General features: G+C 44.1%; 1 protein-coding gene across 1 annotated transcript in view; it reads left to right on the forward strand.

Annotated features, from left to right (window-relative positions):
• sema4gb (sema domain, immunoglobulin domain (Ig), transmembrane domain (TM) and short cytoplasmic domain, (semaphorin) 4Gb) overlaps positions 1-18989 on the forward strand; it is a 64173-nt gene extending 45184 nt beyond the window's left edge. Inside the window, exons 10-17 of the mRNA XM_066693776.1 lie at positions 2153-2328; positions 6410-6554; positions 8500-8722; positions 9045-9160; positions 9608-9762; positions 9881-9942; positions 11565-13768; positions 16170-18989. Coding sequence (XP_066549873.1) covers positions 2153-2328; positions 6410-6554; positions 8500-8722; positions 9045-9160; positions 9608-9762; positions 9881-9942; positions 11565-12433 — 1746 coding nt within the window. The 3' untranslated portion in view covers positions 12434-13768; positions 16170-18989. The remainder of the gene's footprint in view (positions 1-2152; positions 2329-6409; positions 6555-8499; positions 8723-9044; positions 9161-9607; positions 9763-9880; positions 9943-11564; positions 13769-16169) is intronic.
• The last annotated feature ends 2106 nt before the right edge of the window (positions 18990-21095 follow it).

The following is a 21095-nucleotide window of genomic DNA, read 5'->3' on the forward strand; positions in this document are numbered from 1 at the left end:
AGCTTCCAGGGGAAACTAAAGCACCATAACTATGTTAAAACATAATGGGAAATAATTATAATAACAACTGTAAAACCAAATTAACATGTATGTACTTATTGTCTGCAGTCTGACGAAGGATTTTATGGTAATTTGAAGAAAATAGTTAGCAAGTAGTTTGAGGAAATATATTGGTGCATTATCGGTGGAATATGTGCCGATACAGGTATTTATGTAAAAGGCCAATATCGTCTGATAATATCGGTGCTCTGATATATCTGTCGGGCCCTAATTATAACTGGCCCGTCTCCTAACAGCTGGCGAGCGCTCCAACTTGATGCATGTGTAGTTAGCACAGTGGGTATTAATAGACATGCCGTTGTAGACCAGAGATGGATTCTTTCTTTTCCAGCTTTAATGCAAATAGAAAAGGATCCTTTAGGCCAAAGACAGCAGTAGTTCTGTTCATCAGTGAAAACAGCAGTGCACTAGTAATGACAAAGATGCAGTTATCTAAAACTATAGAGAGAGATTTACAGTAGAGTACATTGATGTTTTGTGTTCAGAAAGTTATGAAACAAAATACTTAACAGGGTTGGATCCACTCTGATCTGGTGTAAAGTGTGTGTGTATTAATCACTGGTCAAGTTCCTAATAGGTGTTTGTTTACAATTATATCTGTCGGTGCTTGGCAGGGCAGGGGTTAATGACTGCTGGTGCAGCCCCACTAGTGTTTGTTCTGCAGATGTTCAGGGGTCACTTTCCCAATCCCTCTCAGTGACCTTGCTGGGCTGTAATCCTTGGTCCAGTAGAGTCACAAACAAGAAAAATAAGTGTAAAGTTCAGTCCTGACCTTGCAAACACAAAACACAAAACACTGCAACTCATGTGATTTTCTCTTTTTACGCAATTTGCAAGAATGTTTCAGGAGGATGTGGATGTCTCTGTCACTCATTGTTAACAAACTCCCACCTGCACATAAACAAACTTGGAACTGATTGAAATTCTAAATGCACAAATATGTGGCATGTGATGCAGAATGAACTTGTATACATATACATATAAAACTCAGTGATATAAAATAAAATGCCAAGTAACTCAGACAACTGCTTTGTTCCCGTACTAGAAGTAGTATATATCAAATGCACAGGGCCAAATGGATAAATCTCATGAGGGCAAAAAATAAAATAAAATCAAAGAAATATGAGGGGGCTACTTTAAGTTAATAATAAAAAATGTAATGGTTCCATTTGGTGTTTCTTTTTCATCTTATGAAAAATGGATGGAGATTTTAACATGACATCAAAGGTTTCTGAATACTCTGTAAAGTGGCAGTTTTCTTTCAGCGTATAAATTGTTAAATAATGTACTGCGCTGTGCTCCATGCTGCGTGCTTCTGTTTTAATATTTGACATTAAGAAAGAAAAAACTCAGAGGGCGAGGGAAGACAGAGAGTGAAACTGTAGCAGCTCAAGTTAATGAATGGAGAACAGTGCGTTTCGCAGCATCGGCACGGATCAGGCAAAATGATAAGGAATTAAGTGAGGGAGCTATTTCTGTCTGCTGATGAGAGTATTTTTTTCCCCACTTATATATATATATATATATATATATATTTTTCATATTAATTGGGTGTCAGATCTGGCAGTTGCCCTTAATTAGCAGAATGGCTGGAGTTCTTTCTCCTTGGAGGTGTCTGATTGGCTGAGGAGCCCCCCAAGAGAACAGCGCAATCCCTTATTCTCATTGCACGGTCAGCCAGCCAATCTCATGCCCGGGTAGACATCTGCAGTAGTGTAAAACCCAGGGCTTAGACCTGTCTGTATCACATTAAGTTTCAGAGCTTTTCAAGAGCACTGAATCGTGTTGATAAGCTTGGCGGTACATTTCTGAGTTTGAGTAATAGGGCTTCCTTTTGTGAACTCTTAAAAGACCCAGCGCATAATCTTCACAATAAAGCTTTTTTTCTCCACTCCATTTTCACATCTCCCACATGGTCCACTCTTTCACAGATGGTAAAAGTGGCAATTGTAACAATTTGTCCATATATATTCTTCTATGTATGAATGAAATGTGCCAGAAGGCAGTGGAGTTGATTGTTACAATTAAGATTCAGCTGCTGCTTGTGTCTGGCGTGTGTGTCTCTAACGACCTGTTGGTTTCTGTGGCACAGGGGGACGGGGGCGGCCGGCGGACCCTGCAGAAGAAGTGGACATCCTTCCTGAAAGCACGTCTCGTCTGCTCCATCCCCGACTATGACTTCCACTTCAACATCCTGCGCAGCGTGTTTGTGCTGGAGAGCCAGGGCTGGCGGAGCAGCATCTTCTACGGGGTCTTTGGCTCCCAGTGGTGAGGGCTGAGGGGAGCGGCGTTGAGGCTGGTGTCCGGTCGGCTGTGGGTGTGAGGGAAGGGGCAGCTCTGGGAGGGTCTTTTACTCCGTTTAGACAGGACAGGTCAATTGGTTTTCTCTGTCCACACCCTAAGATAATACATTATCTTCATGTATATTTGACTATAATCTACTCCCAAGCTTGCTTCTCCCCAGTGCAGTATACATTTACAGGATAGAAGTTCCCAATTTGGCAGAAGTGACTATACCCAACTGACTATCAATTCTGCTAGGCTGCCTTCTCATTTTCTGCAGCTGCACAATAGCCAGCTTAAAATACAGTATTCTGGAATTGGTTTGCACTTATCAAGTGGGAGAGAGAGAGAGAGATAGCGGCTCTCCGTAGCAGCGGCTTGTGTAATTAGAGGACGGGATGGCTCTAATCCTCCCAGTCTTGCCCTCGTAGATGTCGACCTATGAATTTCTGTCGCAAATGAAAGGGAGTAGACTTGCATTGGGGTGAGTGAGGCAGGCTGCCGGCCTAGTGGATCCCTGCTCTTAACTTCCAGCTGAGCACTGTAATTTAGCAACACAGCTGCTCACAGGGCGAGCCAATCAGCTAACAGGATCCTAAGCAGCTGCCCTTTGCAGGACTTGCATATCCAAAGGAAACATTTCATTTTTAATAAGTATATTGCAGCCACAGTGGACCAGGTGTATGCAAAATTCTCACCAAAGAGCAACTTGGAAATCTGATTCTTTCTTGTGTGTACAGACCCAGGGTAGTTAGAAAGCCTGTCAATCTCCACAGAGGAGAATGTCTCTGCGTGTCCTGTTTACTCGAAAATTAGTGTGAATAGAAGTGGGAGAATAAAATCCCCACTGGCACTGTCCACGTGGTGCACTATATAAGGAACTGAACTGCATATCCATTGGCATTTTAACATCCTTACCCCTAAGTGTCCAGTGACCAAGGAGGCAAATATGCATCCTGAGATACACTTCAACATTGTTCTGCAGACGTTTGCCACAGCTTTGCTGCTTAAACAGATGTAGCGAACGTGTTATTGCTTATTGCTTGCTTATTTTCATCATTTGATTGGTGAAATTAACTTTCATTTTAGAGATCTGCAGAAACTGTTAGAAAGTGTTGGAAACCCTGGAGAACCAGTGTATGTTTTTCTTTTGATGTCACCTCCTGGAGAGCTCATCTGAAGCATCATCTCTTGACTAAACCCATGGAACCCTTCCCTCCCCACATTTTACCCTTTAGAGAAGAAGAAAAATAAATAAATGGGAAAAACCAAGGAGGTACCAAGATAAAAGGTGGCTTGAAAAGACCTCTCATTAAGTGTTGTTTAATCTTCTAAAAAGGTTAACTATTGACAGATACCTTATTATTAGACACCTCTAGTCTGGTCTAGGCTTAAGTGGCTTAGGAATAATTTAATTTGCTACAATAGTCAAAGTGAAAAGGCAGGCATTGTGAATCGTATGATATGGCTATTTGAAGAACGAAAATGTTCATTTAATCAATATTTATTATTAGTAGTAGTTTATATCTTTGTCCAAAGTGATGGACATTGAACAAACAAACAATATAAAGAAATAACACTGTTAATTGTTACAAATTGCTTTGTAACGATCATCACCTGGTTTGATCAGACATTTGCTAGATTTTTTCTAAATTTATTACACATAACATTAGAGAATGCAGTGTCTAGAAAAGAATGCATTACATTGAATCAGATTAAAGCAATGAGATGCTTTATGACAATGTAGCAGTTTAGCTGTGTATCTATTTGTACTGTACAATGCTTGAAGTTGAACTAGTGTAAATATTAAATTTTGCATGGCAGGATGGAAAGTAAGATCTGATAGTGCTTAGAATGTGTGAAACAAAGGTGTAAAAATGACTGTGAGGACTTGACTGTAAACAGTCAACAGTGAATACACGAGACAGTGTGGACAGAATCCCTTCTAAAAGGGAAAAAAACACATAGGAAACACAATAGCATAAGCCTAAAGTAAAGGACAATATATTAATTTGATCTGTGGAGGCAGGAATCAACGTGATGGTGTGCAAAACGTCCTTCAGGCACAGTTTGGAGTGACTCACTGTAAAATTGTTAAAATGACAATCCTGGCAGTCGGGGTGGGTGGCTGTTCCTGGGCTGGCTCCGTAATAACGGCCACCGAATATTGCTGATGTCTGAGTCCTTCTGTGCTTTGTTTCAGTGGAAATTGTAGGAAGTTGCTGACAACGTTTCCCACCCCTGGCAGTGCAGAATCTTTTATTCATAAGCCATAGCTCCAGAGAGTGCTGTAACTGTGGAGAAATTAGGATTGCGTTATATAAAACCGAGGTTTGTGTCATTTTGTTTAAATGAGATTTTATGTGAAACATGATCAACGCGTTTTTTTTTTTTGTTGCCACACTTAATGAAGATGTTGCAATAGTGCTCCCTTTCCACCACTCTCACCACAGTTGTGCTGACTCACCAAGTCTCTCTCCACCGTGATTTCCACGGGGTCACAGAGGATTACAACACGCATCATCCCACACTCCTGTGTTGTCAGGTGTGTACAGAGCCCTGCGGGGCTACAATAAGCATAGAAATATGTATACCAAGCTCCAAAGGGACCAGACACATAACAGCAGGATCTGTGAGCCCGACCTCATGCGTTATGTAGCACCTGATGCCTATGTTCAGGTAGGCTGATATCTATACTACAGCATCAACGTGGCAAGGAAAGGGGGCAATTGCACCATTTTGGAGAGTCGGTATTTATACAACAGTGCTCTAATTTTAGCAGGTATTATGAGTCTTTAACTTCCAATTGATTTGTATGTATTTACCAATAATAATAATGAGGTGAGGATAGTGAGATAGAGTGATCAATAAGTGATTCAGAGAGGCTCCTGATGTTTAAAGGGGTGCTCTGATCACAAGGGGCAGGGACAGCCAGTGTCAGTGCTGAGGAAGCGTGTGAGAAACCAACATGTGTGTCACAGCGTCATGCCGTTCTGCACTCTGTACTGCGGCTCAGCGTGGCCTGGGGGCGGCTGGGTATCAGCTACTGGTGACTCAGCAGGGAGAGGTCTCCCTCTCCAAGGAAATCTTTATGATGGAACAGTTGGTTCCACGCGAAGGGCCTTGCCTTGGGAGGCCCTTACCTGTGACACAGTCTGGTGGTTATGGTAATAAGGCATGTTTGTAAGGACTGGAACAAGGCTCTGTCATTGTCCTGTCTGTCAGCATTGGAGACAAAGGGGTTCTTAATCTCGCCTTCAGGCAGTGGGAAAATCCTTACCTGTTGCCAACTTCCTTTTTCCAACACACTGTGTTACGGAAGACTTGTATCTCTTCTCTGATTTCCCCCTATGCTCTGTGAGCAAGATTTCCAGAAAATAGCTTTGTAACCTGTCCTATCTATTGTATTCCCTTCAGGGCTGTTAGTGAAAGAGAAAACTGCCGAAATACAGGTCATTTGACAACTGAAAACCAGACTGCTTGTTGTTATTTTACAGCAAAATATATTCTTGTGGACTTTTTCACATTCTGAATCTCAAATTCTGGAATTTGAGGATACAAGCATACTGTAGTGCTTCCACCTTGCTTTGAGACACCAGACCAGTCACGTCACTCCCCCCCCAGTGGAATGGAATCTTATCGACTGCCTTGAGATTCTTCTATGGAAGTTTTAAAATAGACTTTAATCGGTGATTAAAATTTCAGTTCCTTGGAATGAGACGTTTAATAGGAATTAGTATAATATAATCTAAAGTGATATGAGGAAATAGTGTCAAGGTAGTATGCTTTCAGACAGGGCTAGGGCACAGATTGTTGTTTATCAGTTGAGAAGAGAAAGTTTTTCCATGGAAAAGGAAAACAAATTTTCTTTTGGGGCGTGGCAGGTACACAGCACAATTACAGCCGAATTACCCTGTTTTCAACCTGCAGTTTATTTTTAGGGCAGGTGTGTGTCTTGTTTTGAAAGAGCGTGACGTTGTGGCAGTGGTTTGAAATGTAGGTCGATGCTCTCTGTGTCTTCAAATGTTAACAATGTGTTGACGTCTGTTTTGTCTCTCTCTGGCAGGAAAAACGTCAAGGCTTCTGCTATCTGCCGGTACTCCATTGAGGACGTGGAGAAGGTCTTTGACGGGCCATACATGGAGAGCGAGGACTCCACTACCAAATGGACCAAATACACCGGCAAGGTTCCAGAACCTCGGCCCGGCTCGGTGAGTCAGAACTGAACGTTGGAACTGATCCTGTCTGGCACCTGCTTCAAAGCATGCTAGTTAGCACTATACAGTGCATTGCGAAAGTATTCACGCCCCTTGGCATTTTTCCTATTTTTGTTGCCTTACAACCTGGAATTAAAATTGATTTTTGGGGGTTTGCATCATTTGATTTACACAACATGCCTACCACTTTGAAGATGCAAAATATTTTTTATTGTGAAACAAACAAGAAATAATACAAAAAACCAGAAAACTTTAGTGTGCATAACTATTCACCCCTCTAAAGTCAATACTTTGTAGAGCCACCTTTTGCAGCAATTACAGCTGCAAGTCTCTTGGGGTACGTCTACTGTATAAGCTTGGCACATCTAGCCACTGGGATTTTTGCCCATTCTTCAAGGCAAAACTGCTCCAGCTCCTTCAAGTTGGATGGGTTCCGCTGGTGTACAGCAATCTTTAAGCCAAACCACAGATTCTCAATTGGATTGAGGTCTGGGCTTTGATTAGGCCATTCCAAGACATTTAAATGTTTCCCCTTAAACCACTCGAGTGTTGCTTTAGCAGTATGCTTAGGGTCATTGTCCTGCTGGAAGATGAACCTCCATCCCAGTCTCAAATCTCTGGAAGACTGAAACAGGTTTCCCTCAAGAATTTCCCTGTATTTACATACATACATCATTCCTTAAATTCTGATCAGTTTCCCAGTCCCTGCCGATGAAAAACATCCCCACAGCATGATGCTGCCACCACCATGCTGGATGGTGTTCTCGAGGTGTTGGGTTTGCGCCAGACATAGTGTTTTCCTTGATGGCCAAAAAGCTCAATTTTAGTCTCCTCTGACCAGAGTACCTTCTTCCATATGTTTGGGGAGTCTCCCACATGCCTTTTGGCGAACAGCAAACATGTTTGCTTATTTTTTTCTTTAAGCAATGGCTTGTTTCTGGCCACTCTTCCGTAAAGCCCAGCTCTGTGGAGTGTACAGCTTAAAGTGGTCCTATGGACAGATACTCCAATCTCCGCTGTGGAACTTTGCAGCTTCTTCAGGGTTATCTTTGGTCTCTTTGTTGCGTCTCTGATTAATGCCCTCCTTGCCTGGTCCGTGAGTTTTTGTGGGCGGTCCTCTCTTGGCAGGTTTGTTGTGGTGCCATGTTCTTTCAATTTTTTAATAATGGATTTAATTGTGCTCCGTGGGATGTTCAAAGTTTCGGATATTTTTTTTATAACCCATCCCTGATCTGTACTTCTCCACAACTTTGTCCCTGACCTGTTTAGAGAGCTCCTTGGTCTTCATGGTGCCACTTGCTTGGTGGTGCCCCATGCTCAGTGGTGTTGCAGACTCTGGGGCCTTTCAGAACTGGTGTATATATACTGAGATCATGTGACAGATCATGTGACACTTAGATTGTACACAGGTGGACTTTATTTAACTAATTATGTGACTTCTGAAGGTAATTGGTTGCACCAGATCTTATTTATGGGCTTCATAGCAAAGGGGGTGAATACATATGCATGCACCACTTTTCCGTTTTTAATTTTTTTAAACAAGTGATTTTTTCATTTCACTTCACCAATTTGGACTATTTTGTGTATGTCCATTACATTAAATCCAAATAAATCAATTTAAATTACAGGTTGTAATGCAACAAAATAGAAAAAATGCCAAGGGGGGTGAATACTTTTGCAAGGCACTGTAATTGAGCACCAGTGCCCACAGCCTCTACACATAATAACCTGTCCCAGAGAGACTGTAACAGTGACAAAATACAAAGCACCAAAGAGAGCCCGCACATCTAATCAACCTCTCCAAGTGAAATACAATAGCATATTTGAATTCTATTAAAGAATTAAAGACACCCGTGTGTGTTTGTGCCATCTGACTCAGTTCCGGCTGAAGGTATTCCCCGTCCTGAGGGCTTCTGTCCCTGCTTGTCCCTCCCCACAGTGCATCACAGCCCAGTTCAGGGCCAGGGGTTTCAACTCCTCGTGGGACCTCCCCGACAACGTGCTTGACTTTGTCCGGAGACACCCGCTCATGGCCGAGCAGGTCCGGCCACAGCAGGAGCGCCCCCTGCTGTTGAAGAGGAACGTGGACTACACCAAGATTGCCGTCCACAGAGTGGTGGCCCTGGATGGACAGCAGTACGACGTGCTCTTCATCGGCACAGGTAGGGCAGCGCCACTCGGAGACAAAACACTGGGCACAAAATGGAGCACCCCCAAAAGCTATTTCAATAAAACAAGTTACAATAGAATCAAATCTGATTTAGAGCATTGGGATTACAATGTGACTTCTCCCACCATCTCCAAAATGAAACTGCCATGTGTTTGTCTGAGGCCTTTTTGTGCTGCTCATTTTAATAGGGCAAGGCAGTGTCATCAGGTTGATTACATTACATTACATTTAATTATTGAGCAGAGGAGACTAGGATCCAGAGAAATGCGGGTCTACTGTCTTGTAATGTCTCCATCCCGGTCCTTGTCTCTCAGATGGAGGCTGGCTGCACAGGGCCGTGGCCGTCGGGCCCCGTGTCCACATCATCGAGGAGATGCAGCTGTTCAACCAGCCGCAGCCCATCGACAGCCTGGTCATCTCGGAGGCTCAGGTTAGCAGGAGGCAACACCCTCCCAACCATTCACTCTCATTCTCATTCCTGAAGGAAGTACACTGGTTATATCCTGCATGCTCAACATAAACATTTAGTAATCATATTAATTATTTGCATATGATCCAATCTATATATATATATATATATATATATATATATATATATATATATTAAATGTGCATGGTGCTTAGATAGCAAGCTAGAAATAAAACACGAAGACTTGTATTTACAGTGCATCTGGGGAAATATAATTATACACATTTAAGCTTTGGTGCGTAAGGAAAAATCCCCATCTGGATCATTATAAACCTGTTCTGCAGTTAATTGAGTGGGTATGCAATCTGTAATGCACAGGATAAAAAAGATATGAATAACTCAATTATGAGAACGTGGTTATGAGTTTGTTTTCAACTCTCCTAACTCATCCCTCCCTCTGCCCCCCAGAGGAGTATCTATGTGGGCTCATCCAGTGGGGTTCTGCAGCTGCCCCTGTCCAGCTGCCACAGGTACCTGTCCTGTTTCGACTGCATCTTTGCCCGGGACCCCTACTGCGGCTGGGACGGGGAGCGCTGTGCCGAGATCGCGATGCACTACAACAGGTGAGGGGGGGGCGGGGGGGCGCTGGGCGGGACGGTGTGGGGCGCCTGCATACCTGCTTGCCTGTGAGAGAGTGTGAGACCAGGACCTGTCTTAGAAGTGTTCTTTCCCTCCCCGCAGTTCCAGCCTGACACAGGACATCCAGAACGGGAACACAGGGTGTGAGAACGGCACGGGAGAGGGTAGGCACTGAGTCCCTGTCCTCTGTGGCAGATCTGCCCACATGGAGAGTACACTCCAATTTGCAGAGCAGATTGATCTGCTAGTTTGTGTATGAGCCAACAAGAGGTGCTGAATGTTGTTGCTCGTTAGTTTTTGTTGACCAAATGAAAAGAATTGTGAGATACTGCTTCAACACTAAATTTCTACCATTGTACTCCTGTGACAAAATCTGGAGTGCCTTATTATGCTATGCCTTCGTTCCATCCTGGCTTCTATCTCTGTGGATATCTGTGGATGAGAAAGCATAACGATAACCCCAGCAAGTAGTATCACTCTCAATTCAAAGCTCTTTCAAGGTATTCACTTTAGTGCTGATTAAGATTACATTACATATTCCGTGCTCCTTTCAGCAGGTCTGATTAGCTTACTGCAGTATTATTCTCAGAGCAATTCAATCACAGCCTGGGAAAATTCAGTTACCTGAGCAGAAGAGATCTGTTCTCCAAACGCTCCCGGTTATTAAACCCCCCTTTGTTGAGAGGATTTACATTTACGTGTGGTTTACAGCTGCATTGCAGCAAGCAGCACCATGTCGATACAGACTGACTGAGTTCACCATGGTCAAAGCATTTTGAAAACGTGCTATTGTAATAATAATGTGCGGTCATTTCTCTGAAAGGAAGGGGGATAAATAAAGGTAAATTATTTAATTAGCTCTGAATAATTGTAATTCATGTTGAGAAGAGTTGCCAGTCTTTCATCTCCACTTTTACATTTGATATAATGGCAGGATTAAAGACTGGAGTCCATAAACATGTTTAAATTAAACATCTACCACTCCTTCAAAGAGGAGCATCAAACTGGTTTCCTGAATTTAAAAACAGTTCTGGCAAATTTGGCTTCTTACGGCCATCTCCATGTGAATACAGCTGACTTTATGAATGATGCTGGGAAAGTGATGTGCTGGCTCATATTGAATGTTTAACATGGTGAAGAAATAGACTGGAAAATTACTTTTAATTAAGATGTTCGAGGTCAATGTTGGGATATGGCCTCTCTATGTCCACTTCAGATCCAAAAGTGGATTTTGGTTCTTCACGGGTGTTAAATTCACTCTGTGAGTGTAAAGCCATCTCAATCAGATATTTACCACTGTGTTAAAAACACATTCCCCATGACAAAAACAAACCTTTAAATATCTTGCAGGCACTGGGGGCAACAGTGTGTAATAGTGGTCAGGGCTCTGGACTCAGACATTGGTAATGGTTCAGATCCTGGGTGAGACCCTTGTACCCTTTAGCAAGGTACTTTACCATGTAAACACCTGACGTGTATAAACTGCACCCCATATAAGTCACTCTGTGAAAGTGACAGCAAAATAAATGAATAACAATTAAATTAGCATACAGAAAAGCATCACTTATAGATTTACTTGTGTGTTTGTATCACTAGATGCCGTAACACTACTTGCAGTTATGGGTGATTATACAGCAACACTTGCTAAATATATGCAGTAGTTTTCTCCAGAAAATTTATCTGATACATTCTGCCAAATTGCAGTTGACTGTAGTATGACGCTGCTGTGTCTGAGTGTGTCTGTGTGTCACACTCACTGTGTGTGTGTCTGTGTGTGACTCCACAGAGCTGGCTGGGCGCAGGCAACGCTCTGTGCTGAAGGGGGATGACGTGCTCCTGCAGTGTGAGCTCAGCTCCAACTTGGCCGTGCCCCAGTGGACGGTGGACGGCCAGGAGCTGTCAGGCTACGGCCTGGACTCGGGCTACAGGATCGGCACGGACGGGCTGCTGATTGTGGAGGCGCGGCCCGAGCAGAGCGGCAACTACAGCTGCTACGCATCGGAGAACGGCTTCCGTGCGCAAGTGGCCACGTACGAGGTGAGGGTTCACCTCATCTCCCTGCCGTCCCATCCCAGACCCACCCAGTCCTCCACACTATTGCCGCCCGTGCCCCTGCCCTCCCGGCCGGAGTACCAGACCTTCAAGAGCATGGAGGCGATGTACATCTCCTTGATTGGCGTGCTGGGGGGGCTGTGTTTGGTGCTGACCATCGTGCTGCTCTACCTGACAACCTGCATGCGCAGCCGCCGGGGGAAGTACACCATGCAGGGCCCCCGGGCAGGCAAGAGGAGTTCTCACATGGAGCTGCAGACCATCTCCAGCAACTGTGCCGGCAAGAGGGAGGCCGAGGGAGACACCCCAGACGGGCTGCTGCAGATCGTACCGGGAGAGGGGCAGGCCTCCCCCAACAAGGAACCGCCACCGCCACCGCCGCCACCGCCGCCCCTGCCTTCCTCAGAGTACGCCAATGGGCTGTCAGCCACCCTGCCCAGCGTCCTCCGCAAGATGAACGGCAACAGCTACGTGTTGCTGCGGCAGAGCGATGCAGAAACCACCTCTCCTCTCTACCACTCGTTCACCGAGGAGCTCAACCGCATCCTGGAGAAGAGGAAGCACACGCAGCTGCTGGCCAAACCCGACGAGAGCTCGGTGTAGCTCCCCTCACCTCTGTCCCCAGCCGGCCCTCTTCTTCTCCCATTCTGCAGCTCCCCCTGTGGTGTGGAGGTCGAATTGTAGCCTAATCAGCAATCGTGACATGAAGGTTTTTTTTTTTTCTCGCCCTGTACTTTCGCGGCTCCACCGAAACATGAGCAGACAAAGGCTGCGACCGGCCTACGATCTTTCAGGTTAAGCCTTGGGATAAAACTAAAAAGACAAATATAAAGAACAAGGCTGGAACAATATACTACTGAGATATGGCGAAGATTAAAATAAAAAACAAAAAAACAACTGATGTTGCAGTCTTCAAAATAAAAATTGACATTAATTGCAAGAACTGTGAAAATCTACCTCAGCAGAAGCTGTTAGGCCTGTGATTGGCCTATTTCGTGAGGGACTGGCTGCAGTATGTGCGCTCTGGTCACTAGGCCAAAGGGTGTGATCTCCCTTAGTCAAAGCCCAGCCTGGCCACTCCAGGTCAGGCAGTGAAAGCGTGAACTCTGCTTCCTCACTGCAGGGGAATACAGACACAATCAGCTCTGAACAAAAGGACCTTCCTTATCAGACAATAAAATATACATACATTTTTTTTGTACCTTTGTCCTGTATATTTAATGTATGTTACTAATTATTATAATAATAATAATAACAATAATAATAATCATATCAGCATTGATTATGGTAATACAGACCTTGAAAATCAATATTTTGTAAAGCTGTTTGTTTTTTTGGAGGTTGTGTCAGCAAGGAAACCAGTATTAAGTCTAGGGATGCACTTTATTAACTGGAGTCTAACAGGCTCTAAAAGAGGACTCTGCTGTTCCCGCTCCCAGCTTCCCAGTGGATTGACAATCAGAGAGCGTGTTGTTGGAGAAGATGTTAATTGGACACAAATCATGGACGGAGAGCAAATTAGTATATATATATCAGAAGGGGCTGCATTGTTACCCTGACAAACAAACAAAAAAGGACTACATTTTGTTGGCTACTCTTTAAGTGGATGTTGAAAGACTACCTGGGATAATATATGTCGATCGAGATAACGGACAAGATCAGGTCAAACTTTCAAAGGAGACCAAGGAGAAACAACACCCGCTACTCTCCAATGCTGCACAACCCTATTGATGCTGTGAGATGTGATGTCCTGTCTCTCGGAGTAGATGAACTGAGAAGCAAAATAAAGACTGTCCTGCTTTCTCAATCCATCAAGACTACCTGCTCTACTGCTAATCAGTATTAATGAGGAAAGACACCTGGAGTCTGAGCAGAACATAGCACGGTGCTAGAGAGCAGGGACAGGCTGGCTCCTTCGCCATAACAACTAGATCCAAGGTGAGCAACTCGGTGTAGTGTTGGTGTTGTTTGTTGTCAGTCACACCCAGAATTCCCAGCTCCGCCTGTAAGGCCTGGAGCAGAGCCCGAACTGATACCCTATCAGGTGTCATGTGGGTTTTCAGAAAGCAAACTGGCTTGTGCACTTGTGGCAACTAATCTGATAAACACAAGGAAAATATATATCCGTCTGTAAAATTGTCTAGTACCAGGTAGGATTAGTCTTAACATTCAATACTGTTTATGAATGACAATGTATACTTCCACATACATTTGTAATGATGATGATGGTTTTATGTATTTATTTTATTTCATAATACAATTATTTTGATTATGCCTCAACCCACATTGCACCATAACACCCCAATTGCATCATTAAACTTACAGAAACAGAAAGAGGTGGATAACGGCAGCTATACACTAGTGCAGTTTATAATGCAGGTGGGGGGGTAGTACAGCTCCAGCAGCAGAGCAGAGAGGGCGAGTTTTAAACTGGGTTAATCCATTAACTGGGGAGAAATCACCTCCGAGCTGGAATGCGGTTTGCTGTGTAACAGAAGAGCAGGCAGAGGTGTCACGACTGGCCCGACGAGATACTCATCAGTTGGCTCGGATTTCGTAATAGGGACTGTTCTGAGCAATACCTCTCCAACTTCCTCAAAATGAATGAGTGCTACAGCACAGATAGCGTGACTCACACAGCCCTAGTGTCACACAGCCCCGTCTACAATGTGAACCAGCCAGTCATTCTACATGCAGCGAGGAAATTTACTTTATCAATGTGCTTGTTGTCGAGCGAGATAAGCCAGCAGTTCTCCTTGGCTGTAGGTGAGACGGAATCACTTATTTTACTTGTTTCTGTGACATGAATTGTGATAACGCTACATTATCATAATAATAAAAAAACAGAAACATCGACCTTGCTCTCTCAGCCGGGAGATGTGCAGATATAGAGCATGTCTCTGACACAGACTATGCACAGCTTTTCCACGTCTCTCTCAAACAGGCACATTAGCTTTCAGTGGCAGATTAATTTGAATGTTCTTCTGCAGCTTCCTGCCAATCCCCCACCCCCCGGCCTCGTGGGAGAACATACAGCTACGATCACCACTAATTAGGCAGTGCTGGTCTTCGCAATGCACTTGACCTTGTTTCTGCAAACCCATAGATGTTTTCTACAGCAGATAAACACTCCCCCACCCCCCACTATCCTTGGAGAATGCCAGGAGTCTGGGGACTGGAGAAGGGGGAGTTGTGCAATACACTGGGGTAGTTGTAAGCTAAAATCATGGTGTACGTCCATTCTTGTCAAACAAAGCAGCCAATTTGGGAGATTTAGGTAAAAGGAAAGCTATGATGGAGTTTTAAAGGGATATGTCTGAAACCTTGACCAGTAGAGCTGGCCTTTCAAATCAACACATCAAGTCTCGTCTGAATTTTTTTTCTAGGAGTAGGCAGTTATGTGACCTCTCTGCTGCCTCTTCCCTGGCAGTTATTCAATATTGTGGTCGGAGAACAACGGCTATGGGTCTGGTGACATCCACAATCCAGGTTAGGCTGTCGGCCAATGGCACAGCACTTGACTGGTGTGGTTTCACATGTTTAAACAGGATGGCAAACCAAATTAGGTCGTATTTAATGTCTACATCATTGCACTTTATAGCTGGGATCGTTCATTCTACCAAAAGACCATAGAATCCAAATACATACATATCTTATTACAGCAGGACTTTATACAGCATCTTTTGATAGTATAGCACTGTGCACCTGGATAAAGACTTCCTGAGCTGGTCTTGTGACTGACAGAGACTGGTGTCAGCAGGCAGTTGTGAAGACGACATCTGTTCCTGCCAGCATGGAGCTGCAGTACAGAGAGTTTAGTGCTGTATTTTGCTCTGCTGTATAATGTGAGTTGTGTTGTATTCCATTTTATTCACTGTGTGTAACATTTGCACTATATAGCTTTTTACAGTGGCTTAATGAATGTGTGTCACATTGAACAACGGAGTTAGCCAAATCAGTTATGCACTCAATTATATTTGTAAATTAATTATAAATTAATAATCTTTATCATCATTATAATAACTGATTTCTGCAGCTGTGAGATAAAGTACTGTTTATTATTATTATTAGTATTAGTAGAAGTAGTATTAACAATACTAATACTACTTAAAATCATCATCATTATTAAATTAATAACACCAATATGAACAATACACCTAGTTAAGTATATTAATATGATGTTATTTAGATTATGCTTTTATCCAAGGTGACATTAACATACAATTCTCTACATCAGCACTATATTACCAGTGCACTGTTTTGACTCGAGCTGGCTTTGGCCTGTTTGAAATACCGAATGTGTCCCCAAGTGTGACGGACTGGGTGTCTTTCCCTGCAGGCAGAGAGAGCGAGTTCTACGCTGTCCCAGCCTCCCACGGCAGCACAGGTAGTGGAATCGCAGATAAAACGGTACACCGGGCAAAGCCAAGGCCAGGAGGGAATCCACAGCCCCCACCAGGAGCATTCATCCACACCTAGGGACTTGCTGAAGGAGGGCAGAGTGGCCAGGATTGGGCTTCCTGGGTCACATGACACTTCAATGATGCATCCTAATCCTATTGTTTCGACACCATTCACTGACACTCGACGACACCAGTTTGTAATGAGGTGTCGCCTATTCTTGAATGAACCACATTCACCCAATCCAGCAACACACATTCCTTTCCTTCACCATACCCAGTCTGACCATCACAATAGATGTCTGTTTTGTTCTACATGGTTTATAGTTTGGCACTGGGCAATAAGTGTTTGGGTTTTTTGACAAAGATATAAGTGCAGCGTTCTGTGTTTTTTGTTTGCATGGCCACCTTTTCTCATCTACCAGAGGTGGCCCAGACTGCACAGAGAGCAGTGAGGACTCACACCAATTCGGCTGGGAAGGAACCCAGTGCACCAGGCATTAGAGAACCACTATGTGATCCCATGAGACATAATGTGATTTTCATTCCCAGCGAGGGAGGGCGTTGCAATGTGTCTTTCTTGTGATGGTCGGTGCTCAGTATATTAAGGCAATACAGTAATAGTCATTGCATGTGGGACGTCCCGAGATCCTTAGAAACCCGTGGAATGTGAAGATAGGATCAAATCTGATCACTAGTGTATCCACGATCCCAAGGGTGCACAAGGGGGTTGGACTTTGTTTGATTTTCAGGCCGTTTTATGATAATGGGTAAAGTTTAGATCATGAATCCACACCCAAAGTTGAAATAATGTGAAGACTTTGTAAAACTCGGAACTCTAATTTCAAACCAGACAGAATAGCTTATTTCCTGCTTCCCTCGTGCTATTAACCGTGTCCCTGAAGAGCCAAACCTTTCTGCTATTTCACTGTTAATAGTCACGTGATTTTCACAGTGACAAATTGTCAAAGCCTGTGAAAGTGTTTGGTGGTCCTCTAGTCTACAGGAACATCTGACTCAATTAAAAGGCAAGAACCTCGACATCTATGAATCTCCAGGGATCCAGCTTATACCCACAATTACACATTGACATTGATTGCATTGACTCTGTATGAAATGCACCTTACACCTTGAATCGGCGCACGGCGTCAACAACAATCTGATAACGGAAAGAGATCAATGTAGGCCTTGATTATTATGAGCTCAGTTGGAACGAAAACAGAAGACACTGGAGGCTGGACTTAGAAGCCCTGTTTCTAGCCTGTGATGAGACCGTTCAGAGGAGAGGCCCAAAGCAAAGGGGTGAGCTCCAGAGAAAAGTCATATAATGAGGAGCAGGCTCTGCATATTCATAACTCTGTGTTAATAAGTGAACAGCTGCCACCCTGGCCTGAGAACTGTACCGCAGTTAAAAAAGCAATCCTTTTTTATCGCAGAAGTCTGATGTTTACCCACGATCAACTAGAACAGGTTGATCTGTGTTTGCTGTACAAAAATAAAAGGGAAAAGATTGGCAGCTTTGTCTCGATGCTCACAGATCCATAGCTATAGCTCCAACAGAGCAAGGGAGCAGGCAGTCAGTTACTGGAGGAGATAAAGGAGGAGGAAAGAAGCAAAGGTAACCTGTATGCCTCCTGCATGTAGCTGTTAACAACCTTATGTTTTATTCTTTAACATTGAACATAAATACCTTTCTTAATGGGGGACAATATTCAAGCTACTACACTATAGCATCCCAGAATGCCTTGTGAATTATTCAGAGTCTCTCCCCACTGGCCCTGCATGGCAATAACTTCTGAACTCAGTGGCTTCAGTGCATTCTTCTGATATATACCCCACCCCCCTCCTGTCTGCCTGCAGTGCTGGAAGGTTTCAAGACTTGTCTTTGGCACTAAAGCGACGGGATGGCGATTAGCTTGAGGAGTAGCACAAAACATCGTCCCCGTCTAGAATCGCCGTGGCAGCATTTGCTCCGATTTGCAGGAAAGTGACACGGCGTGCGCTTACTCCAAGAGACGGCGCTGTCTTAATGAGTTCCGCTGCAGGCCAACTGGTACATCAGTGACAGCATCGGAGGCCCCTGTGAAGCACAGTGACGGGTCGCCCTGAGCGCACTGCAGGCAGCGGCAGACCCAGGAGTGGTGGCAGAGCCGTGGCCCGATCCCCTCTCTGTAAGTTCTGTTTTCCAATAGCTTCAGTTCCTGCCGCATGGCTCCACTGAAACAAATCAATGATCTGCAAACTCTGTTGCAAAACCAGGCCATTTATTTTCTGTTTTATGACCTTGGATAATGCCATCTTTGTTATGATAAGAAAATGTTACAATTCAAATGCATACCACTGTAAAGGTGTAGAAATCAAACTCATATGAAAATATTTTGATGGTACATCCCAGATTATATGCTGTTAGCTTCCATTAAGGGTGCAGTATTGCATCAAAGGTGTTTAACTCTAATGATTCCCTAAAATAAACATCTTTGGAGATCCTCATCATTTAAAACAACAGGAAAGTGGAAAATAAATGGCCTCCCATCCAATCCCATCATCAGACATCTCTTAAGGTTTCAATCTGCCATTTAACATTTTTATAATCAGGACTATTTATGAAGATATTTTATAAAGCCAATTTGCTAACGAGGTGTTTGTATGCAGAAGACCCAACTTCGATTTTTTTCAATTGCAGAAAGTTGCTGTAAGAGAAATATATATAACGTTTCTGAGAGATGTATTATTTTGTAAAATATATTTCAAAAACACTGCTGCGTGTCTGATTTGTACTTATTTTGTTTGTGTCTTTGCTTTGTTTAAACGATCGCTGGTGTACGCCACAGGTTGGGCCAGGAAGAGGCCAACGTGGGGGGTGAGTGAGTCCCATTAAGCGTGTCTTTTGGAGAGGGAGATGCATCAGGTTGGTCAGGTTGAAGCGCCGTAATTGAGGTCACCTCACACTGCTCAGTTTCTTAATGCTTAGAAATCCCTTCCCCCCCACCATGTGATTTGAATCTGTCCTGAAAATGAACCTAATTAGGCAAATACAGTGGAAAGACTAATAGACACAATGTGGAGGTGAGCCTTCTGCCTGTGCTGTACACTGTTTTTCTCCTCTGAAACTGGGTGTAATGCACCCTGATTGAAGCTTTGCTATCAGTGTATCTTGAGTTACACAGCTTGGCTCCCCGTCAATGTGAACAATGACTGCTTCTGTCTGTCACCGCTCCTTCCCAATTATTTTCACCCCTCGAGCTAAAAACAACAAAAAAGCGAGACCATGTGTATTTATCCCAGAGACGGGGGGAGGATGGGCAATGTATGCAGATTCTCAGAGAGGAGAGGGAGCCTGTTATATAAACCAGAGGAGACATCAGTTAGTCAGGTCTAAACTGACACCAATCAAGAGATTTTTGAGTGTCAGTCTGTCAAGGTGTATCAGGTGATTTGTGTGTGTGTGTGTCAGTGTCAGTCTGTTGGTGAGTAAGTCTGTGTGTCTGTCTGTAGGTGTCACATGAGAGCTATTGTGTCTGTGTGCATGCGTGCGTTTGTGAGAGAGCTCAGTTTCGGTCACCCCTCGGCTGTGATTCAGTTTTAGCCCGCACGCCTCTTATTGCTTTTCAGCCAAGAATGGGCAGATTCGATACCCAGACTCTGACAACTCTCCCCTCGAGTCCCCAGCCTCTGTTGAGCAACACAGGAAACGTGACATGCTGTCGCTCGGCTATTAGCACCTAAGGCCGTCTTAAGACTCTGACAGGGCGGTATTGGGAGATTTGGTGCAATCTTGCTGAGATAGGGAAACGCAGGCCGGGGTACACAGCTGTTGCCTAGTAACCAAGAGATCTTTATTTAGCCTTTTTTTTTTAAACAGATGTGTTCATATTTGCCAAGTTTCAGAAAGTGCAGGGGATGGAAGTACACAGATCAGGGCGGATGGAAAATGCATCCTGGGCAAACATGCTGGACAACCATCAGAGCCCTCAGGCAGGAGAGTGTAATGGTTTTATAGATGTGATCTAACTAATGCCTGCCTCTCTAGTGTGGACACAGTGCCATTCATATTCTGCATCCATAGCCCAGGATGTCAAGAACGTCCCCTTGAGAGCAGTTTTACAGAGACCTGAGGACACTGCCGGCAGGGCTAGGCCACAAACAACGCATCACAAACACAAGCTTTGGCTCGGTTCGGGGTTTGAGGAAATTATTTCAAACCTTTTGCGTGACGTCACATTCATCCCAGCTACGGAGATCACAGGAATGGAAACTGCAGGGTTACCTGTGCGCCTGCTTCCCCTGCACCGGGTGGCTGTGGTGTTGCTTTGTGTCAGAGTGGTTTTGCTGGTCTGGTGATTTAGTGTCACGAAGACACCTAACACTGTGCCTATGGGCCATAAAATGATTAAATCATAATACTGAGCTGCTTTGTCTTTCTTTTCTGGTAACCCAGTACAAAATGCTGGCGGCTCTTTCCAAAAAGGTCAAGCCCTCAGGAGAGGAGTGACTGGAGGAAGCAGGTTGAGCACACACTACAGGTGAGCCCTCACACCCCCAGGCCAATCCACACACTTCCTCCTTCCTCTGAAAGGCACACATGCTTCTTAATCTCTTCCTTGGTTGGGTTGTTTTTCCATTTTGGCATCACGCCTCAGTCACAGACAATGCAAATGTATCCAGCCCCTTGTTGTCCTATTGTCTCCAGTAGCCATCACTTAATTACAACCTGAAAGTCTGTTATGCCCACACCCTGACATAAAAAACACACAACCGGTGTACAGACTGGTTTGCGCAGTTCTAATAAAGGTCACTTTAATAAAGGTTCTTCAAAACAACAAGGAAAGGCTATTCGCAGTTCTAGGTTGATTACAGCGGGTGGA

This window comes from Amia ocellicauda, chromosome 20 (genome assembly GCF_036373705.1).
Source record: "Amia ocellicauda isolate fAmiCal2 chromosome 20, fAmiCal2.hap1, whole genome shotgun sequence".
Lineage (NCBI taxonomy): Eukaryota > Metazoa > Chordata > Actinopteri > Amiiformes > Amiidae > Amia > Amia ocellicauda.